General features: G+C 39.7%; 1 protein-coding gene across 1 annotated transcript in view; it reads right to left on the reverse strand.

Moving 5' to 3' along the window:
- pex14 (peroxisomal biogenesis factor 14) overlaps nucleotides 1–23,968 on the reverse strand; it is a 245,068-nt gene that overhangs the window by 207,104 nt on the left and 13,996 nt on the right. Inside the window, exon 2 of the mRNA XM_048561444.2 lies at nucleotides 13,751–13,798. Within this exon, the coding sequence (XP_048417401.1) occupies nucleotides 13,751–13,798 (48 nt within the window). The remainder of the gene's footprint in view (nucleotides 1–13,750; nucleotides 13,799–23,968) is intronic.

The following is a 23,968-nucleotide window of genomic DNA, read 5'->3' on the forward strand; positions in this document are numbered from 1 at the left end:
AAATCCAGTTTTGCTATCAGTAAACATGGAATGATTTGACAGGCTTTTATCTCAACATTTGCAAACAAAGTAGAAGGCTGGCCAAACAATACTGTAAATGGAATACAGTAAGAGACTTCAGGGAGACTGACAGGTAGAATGGGTGGACAGGTAGCAGATGTAATCAGAAGTGAATAATGTGAGGTAGTGTGTTTTTTCTTTGGGGTGGGGGGGTGGGTGGAGTCCAAAGAATGAAAGCATAAACACCATGAAAGGAGTACATAATATTGCAAAAATACAAAAGGTGACAGATAATAGTTTAACATTTTGATCTTATAAATAGGGACACATAGGGAAGATGATAAATTTGTACAGAAACAATCAGGCCACAGTTTGAGTACTATTTCCAGTTATAGGCGTATATTATGGAAAGGTCATGGAAGCCCAAGAGACCGCACACCTTAGATTTACCATGACAACATGTTCCCTGGCATTATGATGAATAAGACTGTTGTTCGTGGTGCACAGAAGGCAGGAGCGAAGTATAACCACAGCAGTTAAAATTATTTCTTCTGTTTCAGGATGGCAAGATGAGGGGGTCATCAAGTTAAAAGATCACTCAAAAAGAAATAGGGAAGCTAAGAGGTAATTCTTCATGCAGAAGATTGTTGGAGCAATGAACTCTTAGCCAAAGTAAGCAGTTCAGGCTCAGAATATTATACCTCTTAGAGGAAAGACAAATAAACATCTGAAAGAAGAAAACACAATGCACAGTGAGAGCATGGCAGTGGAACCCATTTAGCGTTGCTCTTGCAGACAGTTACAAGAGACAATATGGGAAATGGTCTCCTTTATTGTGAACTTTTCAGGTTCTATCATGCCACATCCAAAGGCAGTGATGTGTCATACAGATAGTCAGTGAGAGCATTCTCAGAGTCAGATGCAATTTGAATTAGAAATTTCACCAAAGCAAATGTCAAAACAGTGTAGAGAAGCCCAACTCTAAACAGAGTAGTTAACCCGGCACCTGGTGATCATTTTACTTGCGTTGTACAGCTAGCAACAACATAATCATTGTATGATTTGCTTCCAGAAGTAGGTTATGGAGCATCCTTCAATTAACAACATATACTTCAAGGTTTAAAAATTGCTAAACAATATAAATTTCATAAACTGCAATTGTTGTTCTGCCATGTCAGATAGAATGCTCACTTCTTTTCATATACCTCTTAAAGATAAAATTCATCAAAAATAAAAGAAAGATGATAAATTTTCTTCATTCTGTAGCACTTTTTGGAACTGTGTTAATGTGCCTTACTGGATCAATTAATGTCTTATCAGAAAGATTACAGTGCATTAACATCTTGTCAGACAATTGGAGATACTACATTGTAGAAACTGCTTGGCTGGTCTTTCAACATTTCCTATTTCAATTCATCTTTTCATTCCCAGCTTTCAAAACTTATCATCGTTTCTTTGAAAACAGTAAAAAACCATGGTTACAACGGCAACATGAAATATTATTTAGACTCGCTGCAGGATTTTTTCAGAGCACATTTATGCTAACGCCAGAGTGGTTTTAAGTGTCTATTTGTTCACCAGGCTCCACTCTGGTAGACAATGTTTAGTGACTTTTAACTGTAATATATAGTTGACTTCAATGTTGTATCAATATGAATAAAGAGGCAAGCCAGAAAAGGATAACGGGTCTCAAAACAAATGATGCTTCTAGTACTGGTGACTTTGACCCAAAACTGCTCAAAAACATTGCTGGCTATGCACAGTGAGCACCTTGCTTCTATATTCATTGGGTCACAACGGCAGAGACTGTTCCCAGGCACCAGATTGAGACTTGTGCCAAAATCAACAAAGAAAACGGGTAAGAAATGGGAATACTAAACTAATGTCCTTTATTTTGGTTGGGATCAGTAAATCTACATCATATGACTACATGGACAAAAAAATGGTCGGAGGCTTTGAACATAGCTTCCGAGAAAGGTACGTCTTAAGCCTACTTGGTCATTCATTGCATTTTTCAAGCAAGTTACTTGTTTGGTGGATCAGATCAAAGTAGACCTGTTGGCATTCTGTGCTTTGGCTTTGAGGAAGCTTTAGAGAAGATACCCAATATATTGTTATACTGTGGGACTGAATGGTGATTTTGGACTGGATAGTGAACTATTTGCGTTTTCATAGGCAGAGGGTTGTACTTCCTCTCTAAGCCACAGTAGCTTTAGACTGAGATACAGGATTAGAGTTAAGATAGTGTTTCCCTTCACATGTTTATGAGCCCTATTTTCACAATTTTTACTAATATCATTCAGGTAATAGGTTTCAGATTTACTCATTATGTTTATCAAAAGCATTTGAACACATTTGACTTAATTGTTTTTGAAGTACGGTGCGGTTTATAATGCAAATATTGCAGTCAATCGTCATGTAAAAGTTTCAGGATTCTGTTGAATGTTAGACCAGTTTATTGCCTAATGAGAATGGATACGATAATGAAATGGCGATGTATTGCACAGTGTAACAGCGACATCAGTCATGTGCAAAGATTGCAAACAAAGGACGGAATAGTCTGGATTATAAATTACGTTTAGAAAAATATTGCAGACAATAGCGTATGTAACAGGGTTTGCATAAAACTTTCAGTGTCAGACAGCATGTTCATCATAGGAAAAGAGAAGTCAATGCAGGCCATAAACTATGACATGGAGGTGCTGGTGTTGGACTTGAGTGAACATCTAAAAACTTTGAAGGATGCCCTCAAAGGAACAGGATACAATACTGAACTCATCATTCACCTGTTCTGATGTGCCACAGCAAAAAAAAGCAAAAATGACCGCCTCAGAAAACAAGCACAGGATATAACCAATAGAATACCCTCACTATATTCCACACTTCACTTACACCATTGTATGATCTTTTGATCTCCCGGCCCATAAATTCTGTGTCTGTGTTTTTCGCTCTCTTTTGACTTGGCAAAGGGGCTATGCTCCAAAAGCTTGTAATGTCAGATAAACCAGTTGGACTATAACCTGGGGTTATCTGATTTCTGATGAAGATCAGAACAATATAGGGTTTTCAAACAACTAAACTTTGAAGGTGCATTAATTTGGTTGCACATTTTATTTTTTAAAGCAGTCAGAAGAACTCCAAACACTGCCAGTGTTTGTGCTTCATAGGAATCTTCGTACTTGAGGATTAAAAATCTGAAATGCAACAATTAACCTGTTAAATTTAAGGAAGAGTTAAGGTTGTGCAACAAGATTTTTTTTTTGAAAGCTGGCAGAATAAAACCAATTGTATTCTGACAAAAAGCCCATTTCTTCACTCCACAAATGCTGCCTGACCTGCTAAGTAACTTAGATTACCAGCATTCATAATATTTTGCTATTGTAAAAACAGAATTGGGACGGCTACTTGGAATTTACTGCTGCATTGCATTTTATGCTGCTGAGTCTTTAATTTATGAAACATGAGTTTAAACTTGGCTTTGAAATTGTCACTCAACACCAAGTTGCTTTATGGGAGATTTCAGAAGCTTGAACTTTTACGGTGACAGATAATACATGTCCCACTGCAGACTGGCAATATCCTACTTTGAACAAAAATTCAAGCACTTTTATGGAGTCATATGGAGCATCTTTTAATCATACCCATAATTTATAGTTTATTTTTGTCTAAAGGAGATTGAACCGCCCAACACAGCCCATGCAGAACTGAAAAATGCAGTGCTTGGGATGTTAAATCCACCAAAAAGTAAAGTCATGCTGAATGTGCTGGATTTCAAATCCAATGTATTTTGCTTAACATGGAAATTTGTAAATATGATGTTTAAGCAATAATTTCAAACCTCTCCCCTAGCAAAGTACCGAGTTTAAATGCTATTCCCAGTAAATTGAGGCAACAATCCAAATGTTAGAAAGTAGTAACTTTTGAGCTATTTCAGTAACTAGGAAATCTCATCAGCCCATCATAATCTAGGCCATCCATCCTAACATGATAGTTCTTTTCTACCAAATGCTTTACAGTCAAAGGCAACCATTGTTTGCTAAATAAAACAGATATATAGCTTTACAGATAATGATTCTTGTCATTCCCTTTCAGACAGTCAACTTAGACACCTAGGATCTAGCTGATTCTGTTTGTCGGCATTAAAAAGCTGCAATATAGTTAATGACAGAGTTTACAACACAGAAGGAAGCTGTTCAGCTGCATCAGGTTAATGCCACTGGAAGCTCTTCAATTTTAACGGTCAAATCTAGTCATTTTGCCCTTTAACCTTATCCTTAATATTTATTCTTTTTAAATGCTACTATAATTCCTTTAAATAATGCCACAAATTCCTGCCTCAACAGTCACTTCTGAAATGCATTCAATACTCAATTAAACTGAATGTAAAAAGTTTCTTCTAACTTTCTTATTTATTCTTCAAGCTGTAACTGTTAGAGTTAATACATACTCTCCTTATGTTTATACTTGAAGTTGTCTTAAAAGTTAAAGTTAAATTTATCAGAGCCTAACAATGACTTGTTCTTTACAAATTCACATTGACTAGTTCTTGCCTTTCTATATTCACTAATTTCATCCTAGAGGTTTACCCACAATTAACATAAAGCACCCTTTGTCCATATCCTCAAGTCACTTTTACTCCCCTCTAAAATCTAGTGCATGCTTATCAAGTATCTGTGCGATTTCTTCTAGCTCAAGAAGGCCCTCTTCACCTCTAAACAGTCTCAACCCATGATGATTTTTTTTAATGTTTACATCCACATGACAGCACTTGAAATTACCCTTTATGTTGACCAATCCTCATTCGCCTTCCCTCCTAAGCCTTCCAAACCGCCTTTAATTCTCATTGTTTCCTTGTGTGTTATCACCCCTGTCTTTATTATAAACCTATAATAAGCTTCTCATTACCCTGGAAGCCCTGCTCTTTAACATAACCCTTTATTCTTTGTTGGAATGTATTTAACTTTATCTATCTCTCTAAATATCTGCACTGCTGGTTGGTTGTTTGAACTGCCACTTCTTTTTTCCCAACCAATTATTCTGTGTGTGATCCCTTCTCACCCCACTGAAATGAGCTAATTTCCCAGCTAATTACTTGGATGACTCTCTCTCTTTGTTTTCAATGTGAACCTAATTAGGTAACATCACTATTTTCCCAAGCATTCTCCTACTTTCAGGTCACTCACTTGTCCTGCTTTGCCATCCAGAAAGACTGGAAGAACAGCATCGTCTCTTGGAAAGAACACACAAGTTAATTTTTCAGGTATTTGTCATAGTCAGAATAGTGCAGATATTCATGCTTTTAAAGCATTAGAGCAAGCAAAAAGTGAAAAAACAAAGAAATGTCTCATGCTTATTTCATTTCTGCCTTTTAACTGTTTCCACTTGAGCAATTTACACTTCATACCTTTGTTTTTCCATGTCAGTGTATACACGTTTCTTCCAGTGACCATAACAACTGTTATCTCCATCTTTATCCCCAAAACTCCCCACCCCAAAGCAATCCCAACCCCTGGTCTTGTTTTCATGATTTCTTGCTGTTTTAAATGCTTTTCAATTGTAATTACCTTCCATTCTGAGGAAGGGTGAAGCTCTGAAATATTAACTTGTTAGTTCTGTTCACGGTTACCAACAGACTCCTAATATCCATTTCAGATTTCTTGCACCAACATTCTAACAGCATACTAATGAAAAAAAAATCTTCAATGCATTCAAAAAACCCCTCTGCATTTTGGAAAAGTTTTGTCTTTAGCCAGTCTATGGAAGATCCCATAATTACAACTGTACTGCAGGAAACATCTCAAATTTGCTACAGATTTCATGCTTAATTTCTTTCTCACCATTTAGTGATCTATAACGTATTCCTAGTATGGTAAAAGAGTCCCCAAGTTCTTTACTTTCCAGAACATTATTGTCAGAATGGAAGGTAATTACAATTTGTACAAAATGCGGGAGAATGGAATTGTGGGAGATATTGCAGTTTGGATCAGAAATTGGCTTGCTGAAAGAAGACAGAGGGTGGTAGTTGATGGGGAATGTTCATCCTGGAGACTAGTTACTAGTGGTGTACCACAAGGGTCGGTGCTGGGTCCACTGCTGTTTGTCATTTTTATAAATGACCTGGATGAGGCCACAGAAGGATGGGTTAGTAAATTTGCAGACGACACTAAGGTCGGTGGAGTTGTGGATAGTGACGAAGGATGCTGTAGGTTGCAGAGAGACGTAGATAAGCTGCAGAGCTGGGCTGAGAGGTGGCAAATGGAGTTTAATGCAGACAAGTGTGAGGTGATGCACTTTGGTAGGAGTAACCGGAAGGCAAAGTACTGGGCTAATGGTAAGATTCTTAGCAGTGTAGATGAGCAGAGCGATCTCGGTGTCCATGTACACAGATCCTTGAAAGTTGCCAGCCAGGTTGACAGGGCTGTTAAGAAGGCATACAGTGTTTTAGCTTTTAATAATAGAGGGATCGAGTTCCGGAACCAGAGGTTATGGTGAAGCTGTACAAAACTCTGGTGCGGCCGCACTTGGAGTATTACGTACAGTTCTGGTCACCACATTATAAGAAGGATGTGGAAGCTTTGGAAAGGGTGCAGAGGAGGTTTACTGGGATGTTGCCTGGTATGGAGGGAAGATCTTACGAGGAAAGGCTGAGGGACTTGAGGCTGATTTCGTTAGAGAGAAGGAGGTTGAGAGGTGACTTAATGGAAACATATAAAATAATCAGAGGGGTGGATAGGGAGAGCCTTTTTCCTCGGATGGTGACGGCGAGCACGAGGGGGCATAGCTTTAAATTGAGGGGGGATAGGTATAGGACAGATGTCAGAGGTAGTTTCTTTACTCAGAGAATAGTAAGGGAATGGAACGCTTTGCCTGTAACGGTAGTAGATTCGCCAACTTTAGGTACATTTAAGTCGTCATTGGACAAGCATATGGACGTACATGGAATAGTGTAGGTTAGATGGGCTTGAGATCGGTACGACAGGTCGGCACAACATCGAGGGCCGAAGGGCCTGTACTGTGCTGTAACGTTCTATGTCCTATGTTCTATATCTTCTCCATAGCTGTACTTATGGCATTAATGAATGATGCCAACCTACCCCCATTCCTTTCTCCATCTTCTGACAAGTGAATCGTCGGGATTTTTTCGTTCCCTATACAGCTCTAGATCAAATTAAATTTCCATCAAATCAGCATCATGCTCCTCCACTTAATTTGATGCTTTTAGTTGCTTGTTTCATTTCTGAAGTTTTACACACAAACAATACTGAAAATTTGATACAGTAATATACTATATTATTTTTCTGTGTTTTTTCCGTATTGCATGTCCTCACCTTCCTAAGATGTAACCTTCCATGCCCCTCCTCACATTACTAACTTAAAACATCCCTTGCTGCTTTATTTATCATCTAAAAGACATTGGTGCAGCCCAATTTTTTTGGAGCGTATTTCATGGATTGTTTTCTGCTTGCATTTATTTAACACTCTTCACATGTATGAACAATCGAGAGCTCTTTATAACGAGCAAAAATATAGTAGACACAATGCATGGGAAAAGGAGGGCACTTCTTGGGGTCTGTGATTCTTTCCTCATCATCCATTAAGCCACATGTTAATGTCTTTAATCTTTTCTGACTGGCCTAACATAGCACGAAGAGAGATTCTGAAATTACTATGCAGCAAACTTAGTCTTTTAATCTAATAAATATCTGCTCAAACTCCCTTCGCAAGAGTTCCATCTTGTCCATGACTTTCTGCATTCACCTCGCACTGTTTCCTCTCCTGGCATGCAACTGGCAACAAATCTCTCAGCACGCCAAGTCATATTTGAAGAAAAGCAGACTTCTCCTACAAACTACAATATCCTCTTTAACTAATAGATCCTTCCATGACATAGTTCATTTTCTTCTCCTTTCCCCTCCCAAGCATTGTGAATGCATGCATTTCAGGGCATGGCAATACTTGCTCTGCCAGAACCTCTGCTGTAACACAGCTATCTACCATTGCGGATCCCTTGAAGAGGGTGCCTGCACTGATTCTACCCAAGTTTTCCTTTGAGCAAGGGGCACTTAAGCAGCAGACTTTCTATGAGATTGCCTCAAGAACATGACAGTTTAATTGTTAATCAGTTGCATAAGCTGTAGTAAACACGTTCAACCAGTAATTGTGTCACAACTGGTTTCACAATAATCTTACAAAATTGCATGGGTACTCTCAATCGGGGAAGAGAATACAAGGGACCAACATTTATATTCACAAGGCGCTTGTGTGTCACTGAACGTGGCTCTCATAGCTGTAAACCCATCTTGTTGACACTAGGGGATCATTTCACAAACGCCCAGTTCTACATTAGAACAACTAGAGCCATCCAAGCTAAATATGAGCGTTTTTTTTAAAATACTGTTTAAACAGTAATTATTTTCTAAGAACTACTGTACACCTAGCAGTTGATTGGAGATAGTGTAAATCAATGACAGAGAAATCATTTTACAGCTTCTCTGAAACAGGCATGGGCTCTTCAGTCTCTCAAAGGGCAACCAAAAACAATTGTCATCTCCACCACCTTGGATTTATACAGGCATCAAATAAACTGCTGTTGCCAGGAGTGCAGAGATGAATTCCTTAAGTGGTTGTGGTTCAATACATTCCCACTGCAGGGTTACCATCAGTGATGAACTGGCAATGCAAATGCAAAATAAATTATTTCATTTTGAATTCAATCAGACCATGTTATTACATGTGCTACTGATGTTCAGTCATTTAACCATCTTAGCATTAGGAGGGTAGGACAGAAAATAAAAACATAATTGTTGGGAAAAAGGATTTGAGTGTCTCCAATACAAACTGACTGAAGTAAATTTACACTGCAAACTAATCAGATTAATAAATTAACTACGATGTTGCAGAATAAAGCCATTTAAACTATTGTCAAATCAATTTCCATATTTTTTCCTGTCCTAGCAAGCTACCTTTCCAATTCATGATTCACACCGACCAGCATAACTGCCACACAAATCTTTTGGTTTCACAAACTATTTAAAGAAGCATACAAAATTAGTTTCAGTAAATCAGCACGCTTCTGCCAACAAAAAATTCTACTCTTTCCTGCAAAATAACAATAGCTAACCCTAATACTGAAAACCAGGAAGTCTATTCTTGAACTATCCAGCTGTTATAGCGCATCAGCCTGATACCCCATGTCCGAACTCCATGAATTTACCTTCTATTTCCCTCTTCCAAATGTATTCACATTTAATTATTCTTTCATGGGAAGTGGGAATTGCTGGCCAGACCAGCATCTGTTGCCCATCCCTAGGCAGCCTTGAACGACTAAGCCATTTCAGAACACAGTTAAGGTCAACCACATTGCTGTTTTTCTGCAGTCATGTGGAGGTCAAGCTGCACAAGGTCAATACATTTGCTTTCCGAAAGGATACTAATGAACCAGACGGAATTTTGCAACAATGAATGAAAGTTGTCTTGGTCACCATTACTGAGGCTAACCTCACACTCCATTCATGGTCCTACAGTATTAGCCTGGGCCACGAGATTACTAGTTAATCGACATCAACACTCTATCATCTCACAAAGAACATTCAAAATTTTCTGTTGTGTGCACAATTTTGAGTGACTAACCTCATATTGTTAAGGCCAAAACATTCAATGCTTTCAAAAAAAGGAGTTAGATTTGGTCCTTAGGGGTAAAAGGGATCAAAGGGTACAGGGTGAAAGCAGAAACAGAGTAGAGAGTAAGTTGATCAGCAATGATCATATTGAATGCAGGCCTGAAGGGCTGAATGGGGTGCTAATGTTCCTATATCTAATGTTTCTATGGCTTGAGACAACATCAGTGAAGCCCTAAACTGAATTATCTTAAAACTTTAAAGAAACTTCCGTGGCTCCATCCTTCTTCAAATAAGTTAGAGAGTTCACCTGTAATGTTGTTAGAACTATGTATTCCTACAACAAAGTTGGGAAACAATAATAAAACAGACTCCTTAAGCCTTTCTGATTTAAAGATCCCCTTACGTGTTCAAGAAAATATCAAAGTATCTCAAGGGAAGCTAAATAATCAGCATGAACAACTAATCTGTTGCAGAATTAACTCCTGAAACGTCACAATGTACATGGATATGCATGATTGAAAGACTGCAAAATAAGCATTAAATATGGTAAATGAAAAAAACAGCACATCATCAACACAGAGAAACTACTCTGTTGCAGAATTAACTCCTGAAACGTCACAATGTACATGGATATGCATGATTGAAAGACTGCAAAATAAGCATTAAATATGGTAAATGAAAAAAACAGCACATCATCAACACAGAGAAACTACTCTGTTGCAGAATTAACTCCTGAAACGTCACAATGTACATGGATATGCATGATTGAAAGACTGCAAAATAAGCATTAAATATGGTAAATGAAAAAAACAGCACATCATCAACACAGAGAAACTACTCTGTTGCAGAATTAACTCCTGAAACGTCACAATGTACATGGATATGCATGATTGAAAGACTGCAAAATAAGCATTAAATATGGTAAATGAAAAAAACAGCACATCATCAACACAGAGAAACTACTCTGTTGCAGAATTAACTCCTGAAACGTCACAATGTACATGGATATGCATGATTGAAAGACTGCAAAATAAGCATTAAATATGGTAAATGAAAAAAACAGCACATCATCAACACAGAGAAACTACTCTGTTGCAGAATTAACTCCTGAAACGTCACAATGTACATGGATATGCATGATTGAAAGACTGCAAAATAAGCATTAAATATGGTAAATGAAAAAAACAGCACATCATCAACACAGAGAAACTACTCTGTTGCAGAATTAACTCCTGAAACGTCACAATGTACATGGATATGCATGATTGAAAGACTGCAAAATAAGCATTAAATATGGTAAATGAAAAAAACAGCACATCATCAACACAGAGAAACTACTCTGTTGCAGAATTAACTCCTGAAACGTCACAATGTACATGGATATGCATGATTGAAAGACTGCAAAATAAGCATTAAATATGGTAAATGAAAAAAACAGCACATCATCAACACAGAGAAACTACTCTGTTGCAGAATTAACTCCTGAAACGTCACAATGTACATGGATATGCATGATTGAAAGACTGCAAAATAAGCATTAAATATGGTAAATGAAAAAAACAGCACATCATCAACACAGAGAAACTACTCTGTTGCAGAATTAACTCCTGAAACGTCACAATGTACATGGATATGCATGATTGAAAGACTGCAAAATAAGCATTAAATATGGTAAATGAAAAAAACAGCACATCATCAACACAGAGAAACTACTCTGTTGCAGAATTAACTCCTGAAACGTCACAATGTACATGGATATGCATGATTGAAAGACTGCAAAATAAGCATTAAATATGGTAAATGAAAAAAACAGCACATCATCAACACAGAGAAACTACTCTGTTGCAGAATTAACTCCTGAAACGTCACAATGTACATGGATATGCATGATTGAAAGACTGCAAAATAAGCATTAAATATGGTAAATGAAAAAAACAGCACATCATCAACACAGAGAAACTACTCTGTTGCAGAATTAACTCCTGAAACGTCACAATGTACATGGATATGCATGATTGAAAGACTGCAAAATAAGCATTAAATATGGTAAATGAAAAAAACAGCACATCATCAACACAGAGAAACTGTGTGAAAGTTAAAACATGGATAACAGTATTCAGAAAAGACCATTCAGCGCAGGAAGCAAGTTCATTCCCACCAAACTCTCCTACTAGCGCACTTATTATCAAGGGGAAACTCAGCTTGGTGCTGAGGCATGGTTTCCTTCAGAAACAACAAAGGAACCAATTTTGCTGGTTTAAAATTTTTGTGTATCATTGGTTAATGTAAAGAGATTCAATTAAGACTAAAGGTAAACTTGCTGCATAAAATGTATAATTCATGTAGTCTATTTCATCTCCTGAAAGTAGAAACAGACCTACCTAACTTACACTGCTCCTAAGGTTGGTATTCATAGATTTCTGAAAAATACTCCCTACTTTTCCAAAAAGTTAATAAATGAAAACACCACTTGTCTATACATCTTGCCATTTAACTTTGGTCTCCTGCACTGAAAACATAGCTCCCCATCCCAGAACCTTTTGCCTTACAAATACCATTTTGGTTTTCAAGTCAGTCTATTGAAAACTTTATGTGCCATCTTTTTGCCATTCCACCATTCTTTGTCCTCTTGAAGTCCACCACGTCCCTTCTCACAGTTTACAATATTGTGTCATCTATAAATTTTCAAACTGTACCCTGTATGCCCAAGTCAAGGTCATAAATTAAGTACAAAGAAAAACAAGGGCTCTAACAATAACCCCTGAAGAACTCCAATACAAACCCTTCCACCAGTCCAAAAAAAAACAAGTGCTTACCATCACTGTTTCCTATCATTCAGCCACCTTGGTAAACCATGCTACTACTGTCCCCTTTATTTCATCAATTTCAACTATGCTGACAAGTCTTTTATGTGACACTTTATAAAATGTCATCAAGTCACATGCATACACCAACCATAATTCCACATCAACCCTTCTTTGTCACCCGATCAAAATCTTAATCAAGCCAATTAAACATAATTTATCTTCAACAAATCCATGATGGCTTTCCTTAATTAATTCACATGTTCAAGTGTCCAATCATTTTCTCCCAGATTGTCTCAAAAGAACATCAGAACATAAGAGCTAGGAGCATGAGCAGCCGTTCGGCCCTTCGAGCCCGCTCCGCCATTCAATAAGATCATGGCTTACCTTTTCCTGGACTCAGATTCACTTACCCGCATTCTTACCATATCCCTTAATTGTTCAAAAAAAATCTACCTTAGCTTTAAAAACGTTTACTGAAGTAGTGTCAACTACTTCACTGGGCAAGGGAGTCCATAGATTAACAACCCTCTGAGCGAAGAAGTTCCTTCTCAATTCAGTCCTAAATCTGCTCCGTCTAATCTTGAGGCTATGCCCTCTTGTCCTAGCTTCACCTGCCTGTGGGAACATCCTCTCTACTTGTATCTCATCTATTCCCTGCATAATTTTATATGTTTCTATTCGCAATCTACTCAATCTCTCCTCATAAGCCAACCTCCTCAACTCCAGAATCACCTAGTTTTCCCCCACCATAGTTAAAATCACTGGACTGTAGCTATTGAGTTTATTCTTGTTTCTTTTTGAGCAAAAGTATACTATTTACAATTCTCCAGTTCTCTGACAGCACCCCTGTATCTGTGGAGCATTGAAAGATTATGGAGATTTTCAGTTCAGAGATGTTGTTGTACATCCTGAGAGCAGGTGGGGTTTGAACCTGGATCACCTGGTTCAGAAGTAGCAACACTGCCACAGCTCCAGAAGAGCCCCTTTAAAAGATTATAACAATATGACCCTGACAAGTAAGTAGGGTGTGTTGCAGTCAGCTGTTACAAGATGAAGGCACCCCAAACATGCATACCACATATGATATTTGACAGTGCTTAAATGTTAAAGTTTTCCTTTTGGGTAGCCCTGTGCCGTTCTGCTACAGTCCCTTGCTGCTGCAGAACAGGATTTTCCCCAGACTGGCACAAGGTAAACAAAGGCTCCAGGGTTCTATGGAATTCTCGAGAAAGTAATTTCTCATTTAAAACATTATGTTTATGAGTAAGCTATTGTCATGAAAAGTTTCCATAAACACAGTTTCAAGAATGTTTGACGACTTACCAGCTGTTCCCTTGGTGCAGCATCCTCCCTCCCAAGAGGAGAGTCTGACTGTGAACAGAACAAATATTAAGTTAGAGCATCATCTGCTGGATGCTTTGTAAACTGAACTACATCACACAAAATTTTCAGTACAGTAAGAAATGCAACACTTGAATGGGCAGGAAAAAATGTTAAGAACTTTGATGAAAACTCAAAAGCATTTTATAGTCAGGAATCCTTCTGCTGGTACAAAAACTCCACATTTTCTCAGCATTGTCAGTTTCTGCCTAACACCAAGATCCTATTTTATTGCTGGGAGTCTGAGGCGTCATTCAATGTATAATCCTATTTGTAAAATGCAGAAGACCTGTCTCAGTTGATTTACCTTTTAATCAGTCTTTCCTTTTGGCATGGAATTTCTTCAGTCCCTTCCTTCAAGATGACCCAGCTATGCCTGGGAAGTCAGTAAAGTAAAGCTCATTGCAAATTTGAACTTTGCTGGTGTATAATGATCAAAAGGCTACTGACTGGCTATTCAATTCAACAGTGCTGTGGCCATTTCAACTCCACACCAAGATGCACTATAGTTAATCCGTAATGGTGATAAAATTGTACTGCTGAAGGGAGGGAAAAAAAGCAAGGGAATAAGCTTTCTTGCAATGGACCTGGTGACATCACCAACCATTCCAACACCAAACTGTGAGCCAAATACAAGAGGGATCTCGTCCCTACATTACCCAGACGCAGTCTGGATAAACAAGTTGAGTTCTACAATTTTGATACCAAATGTGCACTAATTCTACTTTAATGGTAATTCTAAGAGACCTCATAGTATTTATTTTAAATAGAATTTTATGGCTTAATAAGGAAATGAATAGATGCTGAGAAACTACAGCATGCGTTATTTTCATTTTGTCTTTTCCACTTTTCAAATTGAAGCGCAAAGTGGGGGAGGGGGAAAGAGTGCTAGAGAACAGATTATGGCCATATTTTTCCTATCCAGTAGGTTTCTCTCATAGACGTGCAGAGTGAGCACCGGTCAAATGCAATACACATCACCCCACCACATTGCCTTAAGAGAAATTGCATTCTTTTTAAATTGCCACACAAACAAAAATGACATACAAACATCTCATATTATTGCTGGTGCTTGGCATGATTTGAAAGGAACTATTCAATATCAAAGTCTGAGGTTCAAAGGCTGTTCGATCTTCATACACATGGGTTAATCATCAGAACTGTTTGCACTAATTACAGCCTTATAATGGCCTTGTTCTGCACTTTTTACTTTTAAAATGCTCACAAGTTGCCTGTAAGCAATGCATTGCGCGTAAACTTCCTCCAATCTGCTCGAATACCCAACCCTATAACCACCATCCTGAGACCGCAACCTACAGTTTCTCAAATGAACCAAGATATGCTAGGTCATTTTTTCTAATGGCTATGCACTGTAAATACTTTTATGTTATGAACTATGCTCCCTTCTCACTTCACAAGGTTCTGGATATGTAGCAATTTTTTGATCTGCAACTCTCCACTGTCCCAAGAATGTAATGGGGTTTGAGCTATATTGCTCAATAATGCAGTTTTTAGATTGACATAATGGTCATCTCACTGGATTAGCAATTCCAAGACCTAAGCCCAGGCTTAGGTTCTGGGGGTAAAGGCTCAAACCTGACCACAGAAGCTGATAGAATTTCAGTTGAAATTAATTAATAAAATCTACAATAATGACCATGAAACTATACCAGTACTACAAAAACCCAGAGATAATGGGAACTGCAGATGCTGGAGATTCCAAGATAATAAAATGTGAGGCTGGATGAACACAGCAGGCCAAGCAGCATCTCAGGAGCACAAAAGCTGACGTTTCGGGCCTAGACCCTTCATCAGAGAGGGGGATGGGGGGAGGGAACTGGAATAAATAGGGAGAGAGGGGGAGGCGGACCGAAGATGGAGAGTAAAGAAGATAGGTGGAGAAGGTGTGGGTGGGGAGGTAGGGAGGGGATAGGTCAGTCCAGGGAAGACGGACAGGTCAAGGAGGTGGGATGAGGTTAGTAGGTAGCTGGGGGTGCGGCTTGGGGTGGGAGGAAGGGATGGGTGAGAGGAAGAACCGGTTAGGTAGGCAGAGACAGGTTGGACTGGTTTTGGGATGCAGTGGGTGGGGGGGAAGAGCTGGGCTGGTTGTGTGGTGCAGTGGGGGGAGGGGATGAACTGGGCTGGTTTAGGGATGCAGTGGGGGAAGGGGAGATTTTGAAACTGGTGAAGTCCACATTGATACCATATGGCTGCAGGGTTCCCAGGCGGAATATGAGTTGCTGTTCCTGCAACCTTCGGGTGGCATCATTGTGGCAGTGCAGGAGGCCCATGATGGACATGTCATCAAGAGAATGGGAGGGGGAGTGGAAATTGGGGACCGCTTTGCAGAACACCTCCGCTCAGTTCGCAACAAACAACTGCACCTCCCAGTCGCAAACCATTTCCACTCCCCCTCCCATTCTCTTGATGACATGTCCATCATGGGCCTCCTGCACTGCCACAATGATGCCACCCGAAGGTTGCAGGAACAGCAACTCATATTCCGCCTGGGAACCCTGCAGCCATATAGTATCAATGTGGACTTCACCAGTTTCAAAATCTCCCCTTCCCCCACTGCATCCCTAAACCAGCCCAGTTCATCCCCTCCCCCCACTGCACCACACAACCAGCCCAGCTCTTCCCCCCCACCCACTGCATCCCAAAACCAGTCCAACCTGTCTCTGCCTACCTAACCGGTTCTTCCTCTCACCCATCCCTTCCTCCCACCCCAAGCCGCACCCCCAGCTACCTACTAACCTCATCCCACCTCCTTGACCTGTCCGTCTTCCCTGGACTGACCTATCCCCTCCCTACCTCCCCACCCACACCTTCTCCACCTATCTTCTTTACTCTCCATCTTCGGTCCGCCTCCCCCTCTCTCCCTATTTATTCCAGTTCCCTCCCCCCATCCCCCTCTCTGATGAAGGGTCTAGGCCCGAAACGTCAGCTTTTGTGCTCCTGAGATGCTGCTTGGCCTGCTGTGTTCATCCAGCCTCACATTTTATTATCTACAAAAACCCATCTGGTTGACAGTGGCAGCGCATGTACTGTCTACATCTTTGCACCGCAGTAACCCTGTTTATATAGCACCTTCAAAACCCACAAGCTATATCCTCAAATAAAGGAAGGAATACCACCATCTGTCAGTTCCCCTTTAAGTCACATGCCAACCTGATCTGGAACTGTATTACTGTCTTCTAACATCCATGGAGAACTTCTTACCAGCACTGTGAGTGAACTCACACCACATGGTTACAGTGGTTCAGGTAGACAACTCGTCACCACATAACTATAGGGCAATTAGAAATCAACAATAAAGTCAGTGATGTCTATATTTCGTGAATAAAGAAAAATAGTTTTTTTAATGCTTCTGTGAACTACAGCTGGAAATTTACCAAATCTCTGCCAACTGTCTTAAATGAAAATTCTGACCTATTTACTTTACCCTGGATTGTTCCTTCAATTAATTAGTTAGCATGGAAACTGGATATGAATATATTAGGCCTTCATACTGCGATATATTGTAGAGAAATTTCCAAGTGACATTTGCTAAATGATAGATTTAGTTCATATCCAAAAACATCCACTGAGTAATATGGACAATGAATTCTCTCAGAACACAGTGAGAACTGTTCACAAAATGTGTCTTAGTTATTCATGTGTTGAGAGAACAACAGTTTGACAAGCCCCACCAGTGCGGCTACACATCATTCTCAAATGAAAGGGTTTACAGTTGCTGGTTCGTTGGTCTCCACTCATGATCCCACTAACGGACACCATAACTTCAAGAACCTTGTGCAAACCATAAGTCACCTTCAACTTCAATTCCAGATGACTTGCATGACTGGGTGCACTAAGCCTCATACTTGCTGCTGGCTCATGGAATCCAAGTTAATACCACACTGGGACAAAAGTAGCCACAGGCACAATTTCATCTATCACCCCTACATTGTGGAGTGTTTTCCTGATCCCAATGGATCACTGGATCATCCTTATAAACACATAACTTAGCCAGCATGCAGTAAACCAGGTTACAACATCCCAGTGAAATATACTAACTCTAAAATTTGGATTACCTGAAACAAATTACAATTTGGTTAATCAATCATGGTGGAAGGATTTGCTTACAGCATGTACATTTAATTCTCAAAGACATTACCTATTTCCATGCTCTCGCAAGGCTCGGAAAATTAAAACTAGGAAAAATAATGCTGAATAAATGATTAGTTTATTTTAAAAAGTCCCAAATACCACACTACACTAGTAGCCTACACAAAAGTCTTTAACTTTACTTGGCATCTGCAAATTCACCAGACTCAACAGGGTGAATGGCCTCCACCTGTTCCAGTATTCATCATTTGCTAAGAGAAAGTGTTCTAAGGACTCTTGTGATGCAGTTAGCATCCCCACCCATGAACCAAGGGATCAGGGTCCAGCTGCTCCAGAGGTGTGCAAGAGCATCTCTAAACAGGTTAATAAAAGACCATCTAGAATTATTTCTGAGCTACTGCCTACACTCAGCATCACCTATCAATCCTCTCCTGGAGTCCATTCACCTATTCAGGCTGTAGAATTTGTAAAAGTAAGTAGTGCGGCTTTTTACCCTCTGGCTCACAGGACGGAAGAACCTGCAAATAGATTGTGTCCTACGGATACTTTACAACCAATGGAGTACATTTTAAAATACAATCAATGTTGTGTCAATTTATATGTAGAAAACCTGCAAACAGCAAATGAAATATATATTAAGTCAGGTTTTAGTTTGAGGAATTAAATGTTGGCCAGGACACCAGAACACATTGTGCTTATTCAAAAAGTGCCACGGAATCTTTTGTCAACTTCACAGATGGTTACACCCATTAGGCTGGCAAGCAGGGAAGTCTGAATTAGTTCACTTTCCAACCCTTTTGTCAGACGACACACCTTAGAGAATGCCTCTCCAAGGTAGATTTATAGTTTATAGGGAACTCTCATTACAAATGAATGCGAGGCTGTCAGCCCCAGACTTACACAGCTTGTAGTTTTAAACTAACTGTTTTAAAAATATGTAAAACAAGTAGCTAAGAATTTAACAAAAACAGAAGTTGCTGGAATCTCAGCAGGTCTGGCAGCATCTGTGAAGGAAAAAATCAGAGTTAACGTTTTGGATCCGGTGACCCTTCCTCAGAACTCACCGGACCTGAAATGTTAACTCTGATTTTTTTTTCCTTCACAGGTGCTGCCAGATCTGCTGAGCTTTCAGCAACTTCTGTTTTTGTTCCTGATTTGCAGCATCCATGGTTCTTTCGGTTCTTGTTTAGCTGAAGATTTATACTTCTCTGCAGCATGAAGACTCTAGGATGATTCAATCTACTGGAGACATCAGAATGCTTTCGAGTGCTAGAATAAATGGAACAGTGGTGTTCATGACCATTATGTCATCAGTACAATATCAAAAAGATGGTGGATCCAAAAAGGGGCAATAAATATTCAATAAGAGAAATTTATTTATCTAGAAAGTACCCAAAACATTGAAGTCACTATCACATGGCGGTAAATTGCACACATCCATTTAATCAGAAGCTAACTAAGTACAGAGATAAATGAACGGAAAGAAACTTTGATGTGTTTGGAGGAGGTAAGGCGAAAGGAGACAGACGAGAACAAATCCAGCAGTGACTAATTCGGCCAAAAGGCCTCTTCTGTTATCTACGAGGTGTGACACCAGCTTGAGGGGTTTGACAGGAAAATCTTTAGATTCAGAGGATGCACAACAGGAGCACAGAGTTTACTGAAAAATAAATTGCCTAATAACCTCAGGTGTCTAACTCACAGGTGGTTTGTTTTTTCCGTATGCCTATTTTGTGTGTGTGTGTATGTGTTTATACCACACATGTTGGCTGATTTTGCTGCCTCAGAACTCCCTGGTTACTACACTTTACACAGACTGAAACAACTCATGTCTCTATTCTCAGGGGGCTGCTATCACACGTTGAGTTGACGTGGCAGTTAGTAGCTTCAGAATTGAGAATGATGGTGTGTACGTTGAAAAGAGTCAAAATTTCCAGTGTTTATAACAGAAACCTTCAATCTCGAAAGTAGGAGCAAAGTCATAACTGGTAGCATGAGCAGAGGGTGGGCAAGATAGAAACCAGCCATCATGATTTATACCACATACAGATGAGTTTATAAAATAGCTTGACAAGAAAAAAGTACCAATTTTAGAAATGCTTCACCATAAATAAAAACTTTCACTGATAGATGCCGAACATTCAACACTATGAGAAGCACCTCATCATTGCTTTTGACTAGCTGAAATAACATTGTAGAGAAAACCCTTGGATGGGGTGATGTATAATATAATTGGGGCGGCACGGTGGCTCAATGATTAGTACTGCAGCCTCACAGCGCCAGGGATCCCGGTTCGATTCCAGCCTCGGGGAACTGTCTGTGTGGAGTTTGCACATTCTCCCCGTGTCTGCGTGGGTTTCCTCTGGGTTCACCAGTTTCCTTCCACGGTCCAAGGATATGCAGGCAAGGTGGATCAGCCACGCTAAATTGCCCATAGTGTTCAGGGGTGTGTGGGTTATAGGGGTATGTGTCTGGGTGGGATGCTTCACGGGGCGGTGTGGACTTGTTGAGCTGAAGGGCCTGTTTCTACACTATAGGGAATCTAATCTAATGCTTTGTAAATGAGGTTTTCGAACGTTAAGTGCAATACTGACAACTGAGCATATACATTATCAAATGGGAAGTTACAGAAAATAAAACCATCAAGCAACAGTGACTGCAGTTACGGTGCAACGGACACAGGCTTATCAAATTGTCACAGGTGGTTCATTTTCCATAATTCCAAGTATCCCAATGTGAATTGTTTATGCCACGTATTGAAATTTCATTTTCAGAAACACAAGTGTCCCCAATATTTGAAAGCTGCATCAGATTAGTCATTACTCATAAGAGAAGCCTTGATAGATTACAGTGATGCATTACTTTCAATCGACAGTGTTTCCTGTTCGTAACATAAACTGTCCATGTGTGGCCTCTTGTTGAGCAGTGATAATGTCCCTTCCTCTGTGCCAGCAGATACAGGCTCAAGTACCACTTGCCATAACATGGTCAAACAGGATAATTAAAAAATACCTAACTTTTAAACTGTCCATGTTCTTCAACATCCAAAAACAGAACCAGCTGCTCATTTTTATATAAAAGTGTAGGAACTTGTGTGGAATCACCATGCAGTTGATGAATCACACTTTTATACAGCTCATTAAAGCTGTAGTGTATTTTGCTTTGACCAACACTGCAGTTATGATATAAATGCCGCCTGAAACCAAAGTTAAAGCCCAACTAAATACTTGAATGGACTGAGAGTGCCTAACAGTGACTCTCACAGCAGGAACAGGGTCAGGTTTGATATCCCAAATTTGACAGTAAAGTGATTTGGCTATTCATAAAAGTACTGATAGAGTGCTGAATTTGCTTAATATACATCAGAGGAAGTGTCCAAGTGTGATCATATGAATTGGAAGCAGGAGTAGATCATTTTACCCTTGGAGCCTGCTCTGCCTTTTGATAAAATCTTGGCTGATCTGATTGTGGACTCAGTTGTTGCTTTGACATCCTTTGACTTCCTTCAAGAATCTACTTGTGCCTTAAAAATACTCAATGGCCCAGTTCCTATTGTTCTCTAGGGAAGTCTCACGACACAAATAAATTCTCATCTCTGTCTTAAATGGGAGGCCACTTATTTTCAAGTTGTGTCCCCTCATTCCAATCTCTCCCACATGGTGTGCACCCAGTCATGTTCCCTCTGGATCTTGCACATTGCAACATTTTCACTTTCCGTTCTTCAAAACTCCAATGGATACAAGCTCATTCCATCCAACCTTTCCACAAAAGTCAACCCCTTCATTCCAAGAAGTGCCAGCTTCCATGCACAAACTTGATCACAGATCTACTAAGCTCTATAACTCTGTTACTGCGATTCAACAAGTAACTTAACATGAACTATACAAACACTCAGGTTTGATTCAATGTCCATATACAGTTGACAGATCACAGAAGAGTTTCTGCCACCCAGAGCCATTGCTAGGCACAAGGCACCATCTGCAGGACAAAAGTGAAAGTGCAGGGAATGGGAACATTCCATTTCAAATGCAAATTGTTAACAGGAGTCTTCTCAGTTCTTTTTTGCCCAAAACTTCCTCTTGTCAAAATAGTGAGAAGTAATTTACATCTGTTGACATGCATACAGCAACAACTTACATTTATACAGCACTGATAAAGGAATGACTGGTTCCAAGGTTCTTTACAGAAGTAAGGCACATAAGGAGATACTACTTAAGATGGCTAAAGCTTGATCAGAGAGGTAGGTGTTACGAAGTCTGAAAAGAGAACAGCAAGGCAGAGAAGAAAAGAGATGTTTGAAGAGGGAATTCCAGAACTTCAGCTCAGCAACTGAAAGCTCAGCCAATGGTGCAGCAATGATTGAGAATGCACAAGAGGCCAGAATTAGAGAAACGCAGCTAAACTGCAGAATTTCCTATTCACTGGTGCATTCTCTAAGGCATTGCCTCAGACAATCAGACAATTTGCTTATCAAATAATCTGCTCGGTTACACTTTGCTACAATGTTTCTTTTGTTTTAGCTGGCAGTAATACTGGAAAAGTCAGATCTCAGAATGAATCCCGGCATTCCAGACCACAAGTTTACTTTTGTTTACCACTGAGCAGCATGGTGGCTCAACTGTTAGCACTGCTCTGTCACAGCACAAGGAACCCTGGCTTGATTCCACCCTCAGGTGACTGTCTGTGTGGAGTTTGCACGTTCTCCCCGTGTCTGCGTGGGTTTCCTCCCGCTGAACCAGAACCGGAGTGCTTTATGTTTTCTGCTTACCCATCGCCAAATATTACACAAATACCCAGAATGTTGATGAAACAAACAAACATTCTCCTGCTGATGCTGGAGAAATTTTTCTGAAGAAGGGTCCTGACCCAAAATGTCAAGCTTTCCTGCTCCTCTGATGCTGCTTGGCCTGTTGTGTTCTTCCAGCTTCACACCATGTTATCTTAACCAATCAAACAGTCCTACATTTTGTTCAACAGCATACCTGTTCCAAAAAGAACACACATTGTAATATCTCAATGTGCCAAATAGAACCAAGTGTTCACAGTGCTACAATTACAAGTAATTTCAGAACAGGTGACTCCCAAAACTGCAAGAGCTTCTATACAACATACTACAGACCAACTTGATTCAATCTACAGGTCTAAAGACTTCACTGAGAAAATCTTCCCACACCAGTGCTCTGCATCAACAATTCATCCAATCTTTCCTTGTTGCCCTGGAAATATTCTCTCTCCAGATAAAGGATTGATTAACTAACAGAACACAAATTTTGTTATTTTCAGTTGGCAAGATGTGACAAATGGTGTATCACTGGGATCAGTAATGGGGTTCTCAACTACTTACAATTCATATTAATAACTTGGATTAAGGGATCAAATGCATAATTGTTAAACTTGCTGATGATACAAAGATAGGTAGGAAAGTAAGTTGTGAAAAGGATGTAAGGACTCTGCAAAGGGATGTGAGGTTGGTTAAGTGATTGGGTAAAAATTGGCAAAGACAGCTGAACTTGAACTTGTCCACTTTGGAAGTAAGAATAAAGAAGCATACTATTTAAATAATATTTAAATTTATTGTGGTTCTGTAGAGGTTACAGAACTTGGAGGGTGAGGGATCTGGGTGGCCCGGTACAAGAATCACAAAAGGTTAAACATAGAACAGTACAGCACAGTACAGGCCCAATTGGCCGATGTGCTGACCTACTATCCTACCAAGGTTCAATCTATCCTGCATACCCTACATTTTACTGTCCTCCATGTGCCTATCCAAGAGTGGGTCAAAAGTCTCTAAAGTATCTGACTCCACTACCACTGCTGGCAGCGCATTTCACATGCCCAAGCCTCTCTGTGTGAAGCACCTACCTCTGACATCTCCCCTATAACTTCCTCCAATCACCTTAAAATTATGCCCTCTTGTAACACCCTGGGAAAATGTCTCTGCCTATCCACTCTATGTTTCTCATCACCTTGTACAATTCTGTCAAGTCACCTCTCACTTTTCTTCACTTCAATGAAAAAAAAGCCCTAGCTCCCTCAACCTTTCCTCATAAG

This window comes from Stegostoma tigrinum, chromosome 28, assembly GCF_030684315.1.
Source record: "Stegostoma tigrinum isolate sSteTig4 chromosome 28, sSteTig4.hap1, whole genome shotgun sequence".
NCBI classification, from domain to species: domain Eukaryota; kingdom Metazoa; phylum Chordata; class Chondrichthyes; order Orectolobiformes; family Stegostomatidae; genus Stegostoma; species Stegostoma tigrinum.